This window comes from Oncorhynchus mykiss, chromosome 1 (genome assembly GCF_013265735.2).
Source record: "Oncorhynchus mykiss isolate Arlee chromosome 1, USDA_OmykA_1.1, whole genome shotgun sequence".
Classification (NCBI taxonomy): domain Eukaryota; kingdom Metazoa; phylum Chordata; class Actinopteri; order Salmoniformes; family Salmonidae; genus Oncorhynchus; species Oncorhynchus mykiss.
Genome location: NC_048565.1, coordinates 72,062,703 through 72,080,661, shown reverse-complemented (window position 1 = coordinate 72,080,661; position 17,959 = coordinate 72,062,703). Strand labels below are relative to the sequence as shown.

The 17,959-nt window shown below is 46.9% G+C and overlaps 1 protein-coding gene across 13 annotated transcripts in view; it reads left to right on the top strand.

Moving 5' to 3' along the window:
• smap1 (small ArfGAP 1) overlaps positions 1-17,959 on the top strand; it is a 62,115-nt gene that overhangs the window by 23,366 nt on the left and 20,790 nt on the right. For 6 of the 13 annotated variants that reach the window (XM_036984638.1, XM_036984626.1, XM_036984679.1 and 3 more), the window contains exons 5-6: positions 8,244-8,312; positions 11,832-11,900. In XM_036984638.1, the coding sequence (XP_036840533.1) occupies positions 8,244-8,312; positions 11,832-11,900 (138 nt within the window). The remainder of the gene's footprint in view (positions 1-8,243; positions 8,313-11,831; positions 11,901-17,959) is intronic. The other 7 variants (XM_036984645.1, XM_036984701.1, XM_036984688.1 and 4 more) reach the window with 3 other exon arrangements.

Below are 17,959 nucleotides of genomic sequence, written 5' to 3'. Positions count from 1 at the left end.
AAATATAATATCACCACTAGTAGTCATGTATTAATCTAACAGTAAATATAATACCACCACTAGTAGTCATGTATTAATCTAACAGTAAATATAATACCACCGCTAGTAGTGATGTATTAATCTAACAGTAAATATAATACCACCCACCACTAGTAGTCATGTATTAATCTAACAGTCAATATAATACCACCACTAGTAGTGATGTATTAATCTAACAGTAAATATAATACCACCCACCACTAGTAGTCATGTATTAATCTAACAGTAAATATAATACCACTAGTAGTGATATATTAATATAACTGTAAATATAATATCACCACTAGTAGTCATGTATTAATCTAACAGTAAATATAATACCACCCACCACTAGTAGTGATGTATTAATCTAACAGTAAATATAATACCACCACTAGTAGTGATGTATTAATCTAACAGTAAATATAATACCACCCACCACTAGTAGTCATGTATTAATCTAACAGTAAATATAATACCACCCACCACTAGTAGTGATGTATTAATCTAACAGTAAATATAATACTACCACTAGTAGTCATCTATTAATCTAACAGTAAATATAATACCACCGCTAGTAGTCATGTATTAATCTAACAGTAAATATAATACCACCGCTAGTAGTCATGTATTAATCTAACAGTAAATATAATACCACCACTAGTAGTGATGTATTAATCTAACAGTAAATATAATACCACCACTAGTAGTGATGTATTAATCTAACAGTAAATATAATACCACCCACCACTAGTAGTGATGTATTAATCTAACAGTAAATATAATACCACCACTAGTAGTGATGTATTAATCCAACAGTAAATATAATACCACCCACCACTAGTAGTGATGTATTAATCTAACAGTAAATATAATACCACCACTAGTAGTCATGTATTAATCTAACAGTAAATATAATACCACCACTAGTAGTCATGTATTAATCTAACAGTAAATATAATACTACCACTAGTAGTCATGTATTAATCTAACAGTAAATATAATATCACCACTAGTAGTCATGTATTAATCTAACAGTAAATATAATACCACCCACCACTAGTAGTCATGTATTAATCTAACAGTAAATATAATACCACCCACCACTAGTAGTGATGTATTAATCTAACAGTAAATATAATACCACCACTAGTAGTCATGTATTAATCTAACAGTAAATATAATATCACCACTAGTAGTCATGTATTAATCTAACAGTAAATATAATACCACCACTAGTAGTCATGTATTAATCTAACAGTAAATATAATACCACCACTAGTAGTGATGTATTAATCTAACAGTAAATATAATACCACCACTAGTAGTCATGTATTAATCTAACAGTAAATATAATACCACCACTAGTAGTCATGTATTAATCTAACAGTAAATATAATACCACCCACCACTAGTAGTGATGTATTAATCTAACAGTAAATATAATACCACCACTAGTAGTGATGTATTAATCTAACAGTAAATATAATACCACCGCTAGTAGTCATGTATTAATCTAACAGTAACTATAATACCACCACTAGTAGTCATGTATTAATCTAACAGTAACTATAATACCACCACTAGTAGTCATGTATTAATCTAACAGTAAATATAATACCACCACTAGTAGTGATGTATTAATCTAACAGTAAATATAATACCACCACTAGTAGTCATGTATTAATCTAACAGTAAATATAATACCACCACTAGTAGTCATGTATTAATCTAACAGTAAATATAATACCACTAGTAGTGATGTATTAATCTAACAGTAAATATAATACCACCGCTAGTAGTCATGTATTAATCTAACAGTAAATTTAAAACCACCACTAGTAGTCATGTATTAATCTAACAGTAAATATAATACCACCACTAGTAGTCATGTATTAATCTAACAGTAAATATAATACCACCCACCACTAGTAGTGATGTATTAATCTAACAGTAAATATAATACCACCACTAGTAGTCATGTATTAATCTAACAGTAAATATAATACCACCCACCACTAGTAGTGATGTATTAATCTAACAGTAAATATAATACCACCGCTAGTAGTCATGTATTAATCTAACAGTAAATATAATACCACCCACCACTAGTAGTGATGTATTAATCTAACAATAAATATAATACCACCACTAGTAGTGATGTATTAATCTAACAGTAAATATAATACCACCACTAGTAGTCATGTATTAATCTAACAGTAAATATAATACCACCACTAGTAGTCATGTATTAATCTAACAGTAAATATAATACCACCACTAGTAGTCATGTATTAATCTAACAGTAAATATAATACCACCACTAGTAGTGATGTATTAATCTAACAGTAAATATAATACCACCACTAGTAGTCATGTATTAATCTAACAGTAAATATAATACCACCACTAGTAGTGATGTATTAATCTAACAGTAAATATAATACCACCACTAGTAGTCATGTATTAATCTAACAGTAAATATAATACCACCGCTAGTAGTGATGTATTAATCTAACAGTAAATATAATACTACCCACCACTAGTAGTGATGTATTAATCTAACAGTAAATATAATACCACCGCTAGTAGTCATGTATTAATCTAACAGTAAATATAATACCACCGCTAGTAGTCATGTATTAATCTAACAGTAAATATAATACCACCACTAGTAGTCATGTATTAATCTAACAGTAAATATAATACCACCACTAGTAGTGATGTATTAATCTAACAGTAAATATAATACCACCACTAGTAGTCATGTATTAATCTAACAGTAAATATAATACCACCGCTAGTAGTCATGTATTAATCTAACAGTAAATATAATACCACCACTAGTAGTCATGTATTAATCTAACAGTAAATATAATACCACCACTAGTAGTCATGTATTAATCTAACAGTAAATATAATACCACCCACCACTAGTAGTGATGTATTAATCTAACAGTAAATATAATACCACCACTAGTAGTCATGTATTAATCTAACAGTAAATATAATACCACCACTAGTAGTCATGTATTAATCTAACAGTAAATATAATACCACCGCTAGTAGTGATGTATTAATCTAACAATAAATATAATACCACCACTAGTAGTCATGTATTAATCTAACAGTAAATATAATACCACCGCTAGTAGTCATGTATTAATCTAACAGTAAATATAATACCACCACTAGTAGTGATGTATTAATCTAACAGTAAATATAATACCACCACTTGTAGTCATGTATTAATCTAACAGTAAATATAATACCACCCACCACTAGTAGTCATGTATTAATCTAACAGTAAATATAATACCACCGCTAGTAGTCATGTATTAATCTAACAGTAAATATAATACCACCACTAGTAGTGATGTATTAATCTAACAGTAAATATAATACCACCCACCACTAGTAGTGATGTATGAATCTAACAGTAAATATAATACCACCACTAGTAGTCATGTATTAATCTAACAGTAAATATAATACCACCGCTAGTAGTCATGTATTAATCTAACAGTAAATATAATACCACCGCTAGTAGTCATGTATTAATCTAACAGTAAATATAATACCACCACTAGTAGTGATGTATTAATCTAACAGTAAATATAATACCACCACTAGTAGTCATGTATTAATCTAACAGTAAATATAATACCACCACTAGTAGTCATGTATTAATCTAACAGTAAATATAATACCACCGCTAGTAGTGATGTATTAATCTAACAGTAAATATAATACCACCACTAGTAGTGATGTATTAATCTAACAGTAAATATAATACCACCACTAGTAGTCATGTATTAATCTAACAGTAAATATAATACCACCGCTAGTAGTGATGTATTAATCTAACAGTAAATATAATATCACCACTAGTAGTGATGTATTAATCTAACAGTAAATATAATACCACCACTAGTAGTCATGTATTAATCTAACAGTAAATATAATACCACCACTAGTAGTGATGTATTAATCTAACAGTAAATATAATACCACCGCTAGTAGTCATGTATTAATCTAACAGTAAATATAATATCACCACTAGTAGTGATGTATTAATCTAACAGTAAATATAATACCACCACTAGTAGTCATGTATTAATCTAACAGTAAATATAATACCACCGCTAGTAGTGATGTATTAATCTAACAGTAAATATAATGTCACCACTAGTAGTGATGTATTAATCTAACAGTAAATATAATACCACCACTAGTAGTCATGTATTAATCTAACAGTAAATATAATACCACCACTAGTAGTGATGTATTAATCTAACAGTAAATATAATACCACCACTAGTAGTCATGTATTAATCTAACAGTAAATATAATACCACCGCTAGTAGTCATGTATTAATCTAACAGTAAATATAATACCACCACTAGTAGTGATGTATTAATCTAACAGTAAATATAATACCACCGCTAGTAGTGATGTATTAATCTAACAGTAAATATAATACCACCGCTAGTAGTCATGTATTAATCTAACAGTACATATAATAGTATTTCTCACCCCATCCTGTCAATTTGTGGGTGCAAAAGCTGTCCTCTGTGGAAACGTTGCATTTGGTCTTGTTTGAATCTACTCGATAAGTAAAGTTGCTCCAAACATCGGCCTCTTTTCTACCGGGAGCTTTAACCACATGGCGTGTGCCTTATTTGCGTCTATGATTTGTTGCCGCCAGATTGCAGATAACACTGAAAAGGTCTCAATCCCTCCAAAAACTCTTGTCCTGTCTACTTACTCGTCTGATGTTAGTCACAGAGGTCATTTAGTCTCGTCTCGTTTTCATCAACCCAAATGTAAAAAGTCATTTTCATTTAGTTATAGTTTTTCTGGGTCTATTTACTCAGATCGTCTCGTCAGTTGCCACTGAAAAATGGGTGTTTGACATTTTTGTCACTTAGTTGACGAAATGAACACTTTTATATTGGTCTCAGAAGAAAAGTATATATGGGTTAAATGCATTCCCAGCTATGTGTGTGTGCGTGTGTGTGTGTGTCCACACATCTCTTAGATCACTGAGTGTCTAAAGCCCATTTTCCACCTGAGGCCTAACCCTCTCCCCCTGTCCACTCACACCTGCTACCTAGCATAAGCCTGATAGCCTTGCTGACACACATGATGTATGCAGACTCCTACTCTCACATCTCTCTCTCTGTCTCGTGCCTCTCTCTGTCTCGTGCCTCTCTCTGTCTCGCGCCTCTCTCTGTCTCGCGCCTCTCTCTGTCTCGCGCCTTTCTCTGTCTCGCACCTTTCTCTGTCTCGCGCCTTTCTCTGTCTCGCCCCTTTCTCTGTCTCGCGCCTCTCTCTGTCTCGCGCCTCTCTCTGTCTCGTGCCTCTCTCTGTCTCGCGCCTCTCTCTGTCTCGCGCCTTTCTCTGTCTCGCGCCTTTCTCTGTCTCGCGCCTTTCTCTGTCTCGCGCCTTTCTCTGTCTCTCGCCTCTCTCTGTCTCTCGCCTCTCTCTGTCTCTCGCCTCTCTCTGTCTCTCGCCTCTCTCTGTCTCTCGCCTCTCTCTGTCTCGCGCCTCTCTCTGTCTCGCGCCTCTCTCTGTCTCGCGCCTCTCTCTGTCTCGCGTCTCTCTCTGTCTCGCGCCTCTCTCTGTCTCGCGCCTTTCTCTGTCTCGCGCCACTCTCTGTCTCGCGCCTCTCTCTGTCTCGCGCCTCTCTCTGTCTCGCGCCTCTCTCTGTCTCGCGCCTCTCTCTGTCTCGCGCCTCTCTCTGGCTCTGTCTCTCGCTCTGTCTCTCACTCTCAGGCTCTGCCAGCAGGAGTACTCTGATCTAGGGTCTGTCTCTGGCTCTGCCAGCAGGAGTACTCTGATCTAGGGTCTGTCTCTGCCAACCACACAGACACTGCCTTTTATATGTAAATGATTTATTAAAAACAACTCGTCATTTTGCACGGATGCCGGGTGCACGTAGTGCCTGGGCACGTAGTGAGTGTGTGTGAGCTCTGAAAATATTTCTGGTTGGGTAGACACCTGTGTATAAGGTTTGTACTGTATGTGTGTGTTAATTTGTGCATATGTGAATTTACATTGTGTGTGAGTGTGTGAAAGACAGAATAGAGCCCTTGTCTAGTCCAACATCCATCACTCAGATAACAATGATGCATTATGGGTATGAACACATCTGATGTAACAGTCCATGCATGAGCCCATTGTTCTGCCATGAATGCCATAGTACTGTCTGTGTGTCTTTGTTCGTCTCTCTCGCTCTCTCGCTCTCTCGCTCTCTCTCGCTCTCTCTCTGTGTGTGTGTGTGCACAACACTGAAGTCAACAAGACCTCACAATCTCGCTGTCTAAGACTACCTGACACTCCTGGGACAATCATTGTTTCCAAATACCCAGAGAGAGATGGTGACAAGGGGGTTGAAAGTGAAAGACTGGTACAAGATAGAGAAAGAGATGCGCCGAATCCCAAAATCAACTCTTGGCCCCTATCCCCTCGGCCAGGGGTATTCAACTCCATGGAGCCTGCTGCTCTTCTGTTCTACCTGATCAGTAGTTGCACCCATCAGTCCCTGATTAGAGGGAGACAATAATAAAGAAAATGCAGTGGAACTGGCTTAGGGGTCCAGAATTGAGTTTGAGGGCCCTAGCGAATATATAGTGAAAATGTCATTGAGACAATTCGAGAGATGCTGAAGTAGCTGGGTAAAATCACATCAAGCAGGGTGTCTGTAGAGATGAACCCGGCACTCTCGGCCGGAAAACGCTATTGGTGTGTACGAGCCCGAACACGACACCCCTGCCCTTCCTCTGATGCCAACACCTTTTAATCTCCTTCACCAGCTCTGTTCTCTCTCTCTTCTCTCTCCTCTCTCTCTTCTCTCTGTTCTCTCTCTTTCTGTTCTCTCTTTCTGTCTATCATCTACTCCTCTCTCTCTCTCTTCTCTGTTCTCTCTCTTCTCTCGCTCTTCTCTCTGTTCTCTCTCTTTCTGTTCTCTTTCTGTCTATCATCTACTCCTCTCTCTCTCTCTCTCTTTTCTCTCTCTTCTCTCTCTTTCTGTCTATCATCTACTCCTCTCTCTCTCTCCTCTCTCTTTCTGTCTATCATCTACTCCTCTCTCTCTTCTCTCTCTTTCTGTCTATCATCTACTCCTCTCTCTCTCAAAATCCTAAATGTGCCTGTTATTGCTGTTTCTGCTTCTCGGTCTCTGTTCTCCGTATCAAAGTAAGAGAAGAAAAAAACAATGGAACAGAAATCTCACTCAAGAAAATCCCCTGAATGTTTTTTTTTTTTTTTTACTTTACTTTTTATCCAGAGGTGTGAGAGAGGCTGGTTTGATGAATAACTGAGAAGGAAATTGCTAAACTCACTTTAGATAGACTTGCTCCGCGTGTGTTCTCCCCTCAGGTAGTTTAGAGAGCGGAAGAGGAGGAAAGAGAAGGGGGGGGGGGGGCACAGATTTGGAAAATGATGCACGCTCTCTCTTGCTTTCTCTGAACTCAAACTCTGCCTACCTCCAGACGCTGATTGCCAACGAACGCTAGTGGCATTTTGCTATCAGCCTAAACAGCACTGTATGCAGGGATGGTCTGGCGAGGGAGATTGGATAGCTTAGTTTTGCTCCACTGTGTTGATGTGCTATCAGTGCACCTTCAGTTAGTCCCTGACCTACTGAGTTTGGACAAGAGAAGCTAGGAGAAGCCTAGTGGGCAGTAAATAGTAGAGAGGGTTTGAGGTGCTCGCTCTCCCTTTCTGTCTCTCTCTATGGCTCTTTTGTCTCTTAGGGAGGTCAGGGTTGAGTAGGGCTGTCACTCATGTGATCAAGTACAGCTACTTGACTTGGCCCACGCAGAAAAGGCCTTTGTCGTTTCAAACACACACACACACACACACCCAGGATTGTTCTAGCCTAAGGCGTGTGTGTGATTGCTCAAATCATTCACCATATGAGTTTTCATCTGCTTCTATATCTTATGGGAGTGTGTGTGACCTTCTGGTGAATGTGCTGACTGTCTCTTCCTCCGACTCTACTAGGCTGGGTAGTAAAAACACGCCAGCATCCACTACTGGATGTCAACTAACCCTCCTCTTTTCATCTCTCCCTCCCCACTCCCTATGTTTTCCCTTCTCGTGTCCTCTGCCAACCTCCTTTCTTCTTTGTTTCTTTCTCTCCCTGTCGTGCCTCTAACCACTCTCTCTACCCCATCCCTTTTTTCTCTCTCCTTCCCTCGATCTTTCTCCCGGGCAGAAGTCTTCTGATGCCGCTGCCTTCTCTACCTCTCCCGCCTCACAGGCTGCTGAGAAGAACAGACAGGAGGTCTGATGTTTTGCCGTCGTGGCACCCGGTGTTGTTAAAAGCTGTTTCTGTGTGCTGGTCCTTTGTGTGTGCTGGTCCTTTGTGTGTGCTGGTCCTTTGTGTGTGCTGGTCCTTTGTGTGTGCTGGTCCTTTGTGTGTGCTGGTCCTTTGTGCGTGCTGGTCCTTTGTGCGTGCTGGTCCTTTGTGCGTGCTGGTCCTTTGTGTGTGCTGGTCCTTTGTGTGTGCTGGTCCTTTGTGTGTGCTGGTCCTTTGTGTGTGCTGGTCCTTTGTGTGTGCTGGTCCTTTGTGTGTGCTGGTCCTTTGTGTGTGCTGGTCCTTTGTGTGTGCTGGTCCTTTGTGCGTGCTGGTCCTTTGTGTGTGCTGGTCCTTTGTGTGTGCTGGTCCTTTGTGCGTGCTGGTCCTTTGTGTGTGCTGGTCCTTTGTGTGTGCTGGTCCTTTGTGCGTGCTGGTCCTTTGTGCGTGCTGGTCCTTTGTGCGTGCTGGTCCTTTGTGTGTGCTGGTCCTTTGTGTGTGCTGGTCCTTTGTGTGTGCTGGTCCTTTGTGCGTGCTGGTCCTTTGTGTGTGCTGGTCCTTTGTGTGTGCTGGGCTCTGCTGTGCTGTGGTGCTCTTTCTTCTAATGGTTTTCCAATAGCCCCTTAATCACATACATTACTTTCCCCTCATGTACACAAATTGTGTGTGTGTGTGTTAGGGATGACGGGAGATATCTCTATCCTGAATCAATCCTGTGGTAAAGAGGTTGAATGGCTGAATGATGGAGGCTGGTAGAGCACCAAGGCACCAGCCCACTTCCCCTCACTAAGCACACTGACGCCCCACAGACAACCAGCAAGCTTGTATTACCAAGAGACGTGACAATAACTCCATATGAGATGTTGATTGCTCATAATGACACTAAATTGTTCCACAAGAGGTCGGTGGAAAGAGAAGATGTCATGACTTTCTACGTGCGTCTGTGTGAGCACAGCGGAATCAGTCTTGCTGTGCTGTGCGTCTGTGTGAGCACAGCGGAATCAGTCTTGCTGTGCTGTGCGTCTGTGTGAGCACAGCGGAATCAGTCTTGCTGTGCTGTGCATCTGTGTGAGCACAGCTGAATCAGTCTTGCTGTGCTGTGCATCTGTGTGAGCACAGCGGAATCAGTCTTGCTGTGCTGTGCATCTGTGTGAGCACAGCGGAATCAGTCTTGCTGTGCTGTGCATCTGTGTGAGCGCAGCTGAATCAGTCTTGCTGTGCGTCTGTGTGAGCGCAGCTGAATCAGTCTTGCTGTGCTGTGCGTCTGTGTGAGCGCAGCTGAATCAGTCTTGCTGTGCTGTGCATCTGTGTGAGCACAGTGGAATCAGTCTTGCTGTGCTGTACGTCTGTGTGAGCGCAGCTGATTCAGTCTTGCTGTGCGTCTGTGTGAGCGCAGCTGAATCAGTCTTGCTGTGCTGTGCATCTGTGTGAGCGCAGCTGAATCAGTCTTGCTGTGTGTCTGTGTGAGCACAGCGGAATCAGTCTTGCTGTGCTGTACGTCTGTGTGAGCGCAGCGGAATCAGTCTTGCTGTGCTGTACGTCTGTGTGAGCGCAGCTGAATCAGTCTTCAGTCTTGCTGTGCTGTGCATCTGTGTGAGCACAGCGGAATCAGTCTTGCTGTGCTGTGCATCTGTGTGAGCACAGCGGAATCAGTCTTGCTGTGCTGTACGTCTGTGTGAGCGCAGCTGAATCAGTCTTGCTGTGCTGTGCATCTGTGTGAGCACAGCGGAATCAGTCTTGCTGTGCTGTACGTCTGTGTGAGCGCAGCTGAATCAGTCTTGCTGTGCTGTGCATCTGTGTGAGCACAGCGGAATCAGTCTTGCTGTGCTGTGCATCTGTGTGAGCACAGCGGAATCAGTCTTGCTGTGCTGTGCATCTGTGTGAGCGCAGCTGAATCAGTCTTGCTGTGCTGTGCATCTGTGTGAGCACAGCGGAATCAGTCTTGCTGTGCTGTGCATCTGTGTGAGCACAGCGGAATCAGTCTTGCTGTGCTGTGCATCTGTGTGAGCGCAGCTGAATCAGTCTTGCTGTGCGTCTGTGTGAGCGCAGCTGAATCAGTCTTGCTGTGCTGTGCGTCTGTGTGAGCGCAGCTGAATCAGTCTTGCTGTGCTGTGCATCTGTGTGAGCACAGTGGAATCAGTCTTGCTGTGCTGTACGTCTGTGTGAGCGCAGCTGATTCAGTCTTGCTGTGCGTCTGTGTGAGCGCAGCTGAATCAGTCTTGCTGTGCTGTGCATCTGTGTGAGCGCAGCTGAATCAGTCTTGCTGTGTGTCTGTGTGAGCACAGCGGAATCAGTCTTGCTGTGCTGTACGTCTGTGTGAGCGCAGCGGAATCAGTCTTGCTGTGCTGTACGTCTGTGTGAGCGCAGCTGAATCAGTCTTCAGTCTTGCTGTGCTGTGCATCTGTGTGAGCACAGCGGAATCAGTCTTGCTGTGCTGTACGTCTGTGTGAGCGCAGCTTAATCAGTCTTGCTGTGCTGTGCATCTGTGTGAGCACAGCGGAATCAGTCTTGCTGTGCTGTACGTCTGTGTGAGCGCAGCTGAATCAGTCTTGCTGTGCTGTGCATCTGTGTGAGCACAGCGGAATCAGTCTAGCTGTGCTGTGCATCTGTGTGAGCACAGCGGAATCAGTCTTGCTGTGCTGTACGTCTGTGTGAGCGCAGCTGAATCAGTCTTGCTGTGCTGTGCATCTGTGTGAGCACAGCGGAATCAGTCTTGCTGTGCTGTACGTCTGTGTGAGCGCAGCTGAATCAGTCTTGCTGTGCTGTGCATCTGTGTGAGCACAGCGGAATCAGTCTTGCTGTGCTGTGCATCTGTGTGAGCACAGCGGAATCAGTCTTGCTGTGCTGTGCGTCTGTGTGAGCACAGCGGAATCAGTCTTGCTGTGCATCTGTGTGAGCACAGCGGAATCAGTCTTGCTGTGCTGTGCGTCTGTGTGAGCACAGCGGAATCAGTCTTGCTGTGCTGTGCGTCTGTGTGAGCACAGCGGAATCAGTCTTGCTGTGCTGTGCATCTGTGTGAGCGCAGCTGAATCAGTCTTGCTGTGCTGTGCATCTGTGTGAGCGCAGCTGAATCAGTCTTGCTGTGCTGTGCATCTGTGTGAGCGCAGCTGAATCAGTCTTGCTGTGCGTCTGTGTGAGTGCAGCTGAATCAGTCTTGCTGTGCTGTGCGTCTGTGAGCACAGCGGAATCAGTCTTGCTGTGCTGTACGTCTGTGTGAGCGCAGCTGATTCAGTCTTGCTGTGCGTCTGTGTGAGCGCAGCTGAATCAGTCTTGCTGTGCTGTACGTCTGTGTGAGCGCAGCTGAATCAGTCTTGCTGTGCGTCTGGAACTGTGTCATAATGGATAGGGGGTCAAACCTATTTTTAGGGCGTTTTTTTCAAACCCTGTTTAATTTGTTTTGTGTCTATTTTGTTAGACTGCATGTGCCGGCTGCATGTTCCCCTTCCAGCTGTCATCTTGTATGCCTTGACGTTGCTGACCTAACCTCCAGTGTCTCTTTGTTGATAGAAGGAACGAGAGAAGAAGAAGAGAGAAAAGGACCCGGAGAAAGTGAACAGACCAAGCTCCTCTGAGAAGGTAAGATGAAGCAGGAGGGAGAGGGAGAAAGTGAACAGACCAAGCTCCTCTGAGAAGGTAAGATGAAGCAGGAGGGAGAAAGTGAACAGACCAAGCTCCTCTGAGAAGGTAAGATGAAGCAGGAGGGCGAGGGAGAAAGTTAACAGACCAAGCTCCTATGAGAAGGTAAGATGAAGCGGGAGGGAGAGGGAGAAAGTGAACAGACCAAGCTCCTCTGAGAAGGTAAGATGAAGCAGGAGGGAGAAAGTGAACAGACCAAGCTCCTCTGAGAAGGTAAGATGAAGCAGGAGGGAGAAAGTGGGATAGATGTATAGAGACTTAAGGAGAAAAGCCATGCTAGAGGGGGTTGTGGTGATATGACATTTACAGTGCGTGTGAGCATGTGCTCATTATGCATGTTCTGTCACAGTAGTTTGGGGTCATTGTAGGTAATGTACGTGTGCACGTCCTTGTGGAGCTTATTGATTTCTGAGTGGCTTTAGGACTTGGTGAAAAATGCAGCTCTAGTGGCCAGTGTGTGTGAGTATTCTGGGTAATGGTTAGTTATGTGAATAATTCCTTGGCCTGTGGAATAGGGTAGTGTGTCTGGGTTTATACAGTGATGATGGGGCTGGCTGCCCAGAGGGAATAACGCAGCCACGAAGACCCTTGTGTACTGTACCAAGGCTATACGGAACACACACGGAACATTCCTTAGTTCTGTTGCTGAACATCCACTACTCAACACACACTGAACAAAGCCTGAACGCTACTCATAGTCTTAACTGAACATAAACTACTCTCATGGAACATTCACTCCTCTTACTTCAGACACAGGGATCCAAATCCTACCAAAAGTACTCACTGAGTGATCCAGTAGTTTTACTGAACACACACCAGTTAGCCACAGTTCTATTTGAACACTTTTAATGATGCCACAGTGAGGGACCCGGCGAGTGTGTCGTTTTCTGACCCCACACGATCCCGTCAGAGCCCCAGACTCAAGGCAAAGCATGCTGGGAATCAGAAAGCAGAGGAATGTGCCCTCTGTGCTGACCTGCAGTCTGAGTGCAGATTGATTGAGGTGTGTGTGTGTGTGTGTGTGTGTTCTCTCGTGCGTGTGTGTGCATGTCTGTCAGACTGTGCGATGACCACTGGGAGTGTCAGTCTATGTGATGTGTGTATGGGGAAGCCGTGTTGTGTACTTGCAATTCACTTGCTTCTCTGTTCCTCACTTCTGCTTATCAGCTGGGCTCCAGCTGTCAATGGGACCCAGTGTCAAGGAGATAGTTGTGTGTTTGAGGACATTGTAGACAAATGTTTGTGTGTGTGCATGCGTGTGCTTGTGTGTCTCTTTTTGTATACTTTATATATGCGCTCAAGGGTGTGTGTGTGTTAATACGCTGAAAGATTGTTAATCTCCATCTCTCACTCTTTCTCTCTCGCACGCTCCTGTCTGTCGCGCGCGTGCGCTCCTGTCTCTATCGCTCCTGTCTCTATCGCTCCTGTCTCTCTCGCTCCTGTGCTCCTGCCTCTCTCTCTCCTGTCTCTCTCGCGCGCTCCTGCCTCTCTCTCTCCTGTCTCTCTCGCACGCTCCTGCCTCTCTCTCTCCTGTCTCTCTCTCTCGCTCCTGTCTCTCACTCCTGTCTCTCTCGCTCCTGTCTCTCTCTCTCGCTCCTGTCTCTCTCTCTCGCGCTCCTGTCTCTCTCGCGCGCTCCTGTCTCTCTCGCGCGCTCCTGTCTCTCTCGCGCGCTCCTGTCTCTCTCGCGCGCTCCTGTCTCTCTCGCGCGCTCCTGTCTCTCTCGCGCGCTCCTGTCTCTCTCGCGCGCTCCTGTCTCTCTCGCGCGCTCCTGTCTCTCTCGCACGCTCCTGTCTCTCTCGCACGCTCGCTCTTTCTCGTGCTGTCTCTCGCTCCCTCGCTCTTTCTCGTGCTGTCTCTCGCTCCCTCGCTCTTTCTTGTGCTCTCGCTCCCTCGCTCTTTCTCGTGCTCTCACTCCCTCGCTCTTTCTCGTGCTCTCACTCCCTCGCTCTTTCTCGTGCTCTCTCGCTCTCTCTCGTTCTCTCTCGTTCTCTCTCGCTCTCTCTCGCTCTCTCTCGCTCCTGTCTCTCTCGCACCCTCGCTCTTTCTCGTGCTGTCTCTCGCTCCCTCGCTCTTTCTTGTGCTCTCGCTCTCTCGCTCTTTCTCGTGCTGTCTCTCGCTCCCTCGCTCTTTCTCGCTCTCTCTCGCTCCCTCTCGCTCCCTCGCGCTCTCTCTCGCTCCCTCGCGCTCTCTCTCGCTCCCTCGCGCTCTCTCTCGCTCCCTCGCGCTCTCTCTCGCTCCCTCGCGCTCTCTCGCTCCCTCGCGCTCTCCTCTCTCTCGCTCTCTTTCGCTCCCTCGCTCTGTCTCTCGCTCTCTTGCTCTGTCTCTTGCTCTGTCTCTCCCTCCCTTGCTCTCTCTCGCTCCCTTGCTCTGTCTCTCGCTCCCTTGCTCGCTCTCGCTCCTGTCTCTCTCGCTCCTGTCTCTCTCGCTCCTGTCTCTCTCGCTCCCTTCGCTCTCTTTCGCTCCCTCGCTCTGTCTCTCGCTCTCTTGCTCTGTCTCTTGCTCTGTCTCTCCCTCCCTTGCTCTGTCTCTCGCTCCCTTGCTCTCTCTCGCTCCCTCGCGCTCTCTCTCGCTCCTGTCTCTCTCGCTCCCTCGCTCTTTCTCGTGCTGTCTCTCGCTCCCTCGCTCTTTCTTGTGCTCTCGCTCCCTCGCTCTTTCTTGTGCTCTCGCTCCCTCGCTCTTTCTCATGCTCTCTCGCTCCCTCGCGCTCTCTCTCGCTCCCTCGCGCTCTCCTCTCTCTCGCTCCCTCGCGCTCTCCTCTCTCTCGCTCCCTCGCGCTCTCCTCTCTCTCGCTCCCTCGCGCTCTCCTCTCTCTCGCTCCCTCGCGCTCTCCTCCCTCTCGCTCCCTCGCGCTCTCCTCTCTCTCGCTCCCTCGCGCTCTCCTCCCTCTCGCTCCCTCGCGCTCTCCTCTCGCTCCCTCGCGCTCTCCTCTCTCTCGCTCCCTCGCGCTCTCCTCTCTTTCGCTCCCTTCACTCTCTTTCGCTCCCTCGCTCTGTCTCTCGCTCCCTCGCTCTGTCTCTCGCTCCCTCGCTCTGTCTCTCGCTCCCTCGCTCTGTCTCTCGCTCCCTCGCTCTGTCTCTCGCTCCCTCGCTCTGTCTCTCGCTCCCTCGCTCTGTCTCTCGCTCCCTCGCTCTGTCTCTCGCTCCCTCGCTCTGTCTCTCGCTCCCTCGCTCTGTCTCTCGCTCCCTCGCTCTGTCTCTCGCTCCCTCGCTCTGTCTCTCGCTCCCTCGCTCTGTCTCTCGCTCCCTCGCTCTGTCTCTCGCTCCCTCGCTCTGTCTCTCGCTCCCTCGCTCTGTCTCTCCCTCGCTTTGTCTCTCCCTCGCTCTGTCTCTCCCTCGCTTTGTCTCTCCCTCGCTCTGTCTCTCCCTCGCTCTGTCTCTCCCTCGCTCTGTCTCTCCCTCGCTCTGTCTCTCCCTCGCTCTGTCTCTCCCTCGCTCTGTCTCTCCCTCGCTCTGTCTCTCCCTCGCTCTGTCTCTCCCTCGCTCTGTCTCTCCCTCGCTCTGTCTCTCCCTCGCTCTGTCTCTCCCTCGCTCGGTCTCTCCCTCGCTCTGTCTCTCGCTCTGTCTCTCGCTCTGTCTCTCGCTCTGTCTCTCGCTCTGTCTCTCGCTCTGTCTCTCGCTCCCTCGCTCTCTCTCGCTCCCTCGCTCTCTCTCTCTCTCCCTCCCTCGCTCTGTCTCTCTCCTCCCCTCAACTGAGAAATAAAAATACCACACACACTCACTCTCTCTCTAAATGGTTGCACACACTAATCTTCCGCACTCCCACACACTGAATCCGGTTATACAACAATCCAGCAAGGGTATAGAAGGAGGGAGGGAATGGAAGGATAGGGAGGGAGGGAATGGAAGGATAGGGAGGGAGGGAATGGAAGGATAGGGAGGGAGGGGATGGAAGGATAGAGAGAAGAGGGGATGGAAGGATAGAGAGAAGAGGGGATGGAAGGATAGAGAGAAGAGGGGATGGACGGATAGGGAGGGAGGGGATGGACGGATAGGGAGGGAGGGGATGGACGGATAGGGAGGGAGGGGAGGGAGGGGATGGACGGATAGGGAGGGAGGGAGGGAGGGGATGGAAGGATAGGGAGGGAGGGGATGGATGGATGGAAGGATAGGGAGGGAGGGAGGGAGGGAGGGGATGGATGGATGGAAGGATAGGGAGGGAGGGAGGGGATGGATGGATGGAAGGATAGGGAGGGAGGGAGGGGATGGATGGATAGGGAGGGAGGGGATGGAAGGAAGGATAGGGAGGGAGGGGATGGAAGGATAGGGATGGAAGGAAGGATAGGGATGGAAGGGTAGGGGGAAGGAAGGATAGGGAGGGAGGGGATGGAAGGAAGGATAGGGATGGAAGGATAGGGAGGGAGGGAGGGGATGAATGGATAGGGAGGGAGGTGATGGAAGGATAGGGAGGGAGGGGATGGAAGGATAGGGAGGGAGGGAGGGGATGGAAGGATAGGGAGGGAGGGAGGGGATGGAAGGATAGGGAGGGAGGGAGGGGATGGAAGGATAGGGAGGGAGGGAGGGGATGGAAGGATATGGAGGGAGGGGATGGATGGATGGAAGGATAGGGAGGGAGGGAGGGGATGGATGGAAGGAAGGATAGGGAGGGAGGGGATGGAAGGAAGGATAGGGAGGGAGGGGATGGAAGGAAGGATAGGGATGGAAGGGTAGGGGGGAAGGAAGGAAGGAAGGATAGGGAGGGAGGGGATGGAAGGAAGGATAGGGATGGAAGGGTAGGGAGGGAGGGGAAGGAAGGAAGTATAGGGAGGGAGGGAATGAAAGGAAGGATAGGGATGGAAGGATAGGGAGGGAGGGAGGGAGGGGATGGAAGGATAGGGAGGGAGGGAGGGGATGGAAGGATAGGGAGGGAGGGAGGTGATGGAAGGATAGGGAGGGAGGGAGGGAGGGGATGGAAGGATAGGGAAGGAGGGAGGGGATGGGAGGATAGAGAGAGGAAGGGATGGAAGGATAGAGAGAGAGAGGAGGTGATGGAAGGATAGAGAGGAGGGGATGGAAGGATAGAGAGAGAGAGAGAGGAGGGGATGGAAGGATAGGGAGGGAGGGGATGGATGGATGGAAGGATAGGGAGGGAGGGAGGGGATGGAAGGATAGGGAGGGAGGGGATGGATGGATGGAAGGATAGGGAGGGAGGGAGGGGATGGATGGAAGGAAGGATAGGGAGGGAGGGGATGGAAGGAAGGATAGGGAGGGAGGGGATGGAAGGGTAGGGGGGAAGGAAGGAAGGAAGGATAGGGAGGGAGGGGATGGAAGGAAGGATAGGGATGGAAGGGTAGGGAGGGAGGGGAAGGAAGGAAGGATAGGGAGGGAGGGAATGAAAGGAAGGATAGGGATGGAAGGATAGGGAGGGAGGGAGGGGATGGAAGGATAGGGGGGGAGGGAGGGGATGGAAGGATAGGGAGGGAGGGAGGTGATGGAAGGATAGGGAGGGAGGGAGGGGATGGAAGGATAGGGAAGGAGGGAGGGGATGGAAGGATAGGGAAGGAGGGAGGGGATGGAAGGACAGGGAGGGAGGGGATGGAAGGATAGAGAGAGAGAGGAGGTGATGGAAGGATAGAGAGAGAGGAGGGGATGGAAGGATAGAGAGAGAGAGGAGGGGATGGAAGGATAGAGAGAGGAGGGGATGGAAGGATAGAGAGAGTAGGGGCTTTTAGAGTAATTGTACCTCTCAAAGCAGCAGGAGCTCAAGGTAATGGAGGATGGAGGTGTGTACATCCTCTGTCTTAGAGATGGGACTTAGAAACAACCTCATGCTGCTTTAAATATGATTTCATATGCAGTCATATCGCTACACACTGCATGGCATTTCACACCACACAAAGCGCTGTGTATATACAGTTGAAGTCGGAAGTTTAAATACACTTAGGTTGAAGTCATTAAAACTTGTTTTTCAACCACTCCCCAAGTTTCTTGTTAACAAACTATGTTTTTGTCAAGTCGGTTAGGACATCTACTTAGTAATTTTTCCAACAATTGTTTACAGA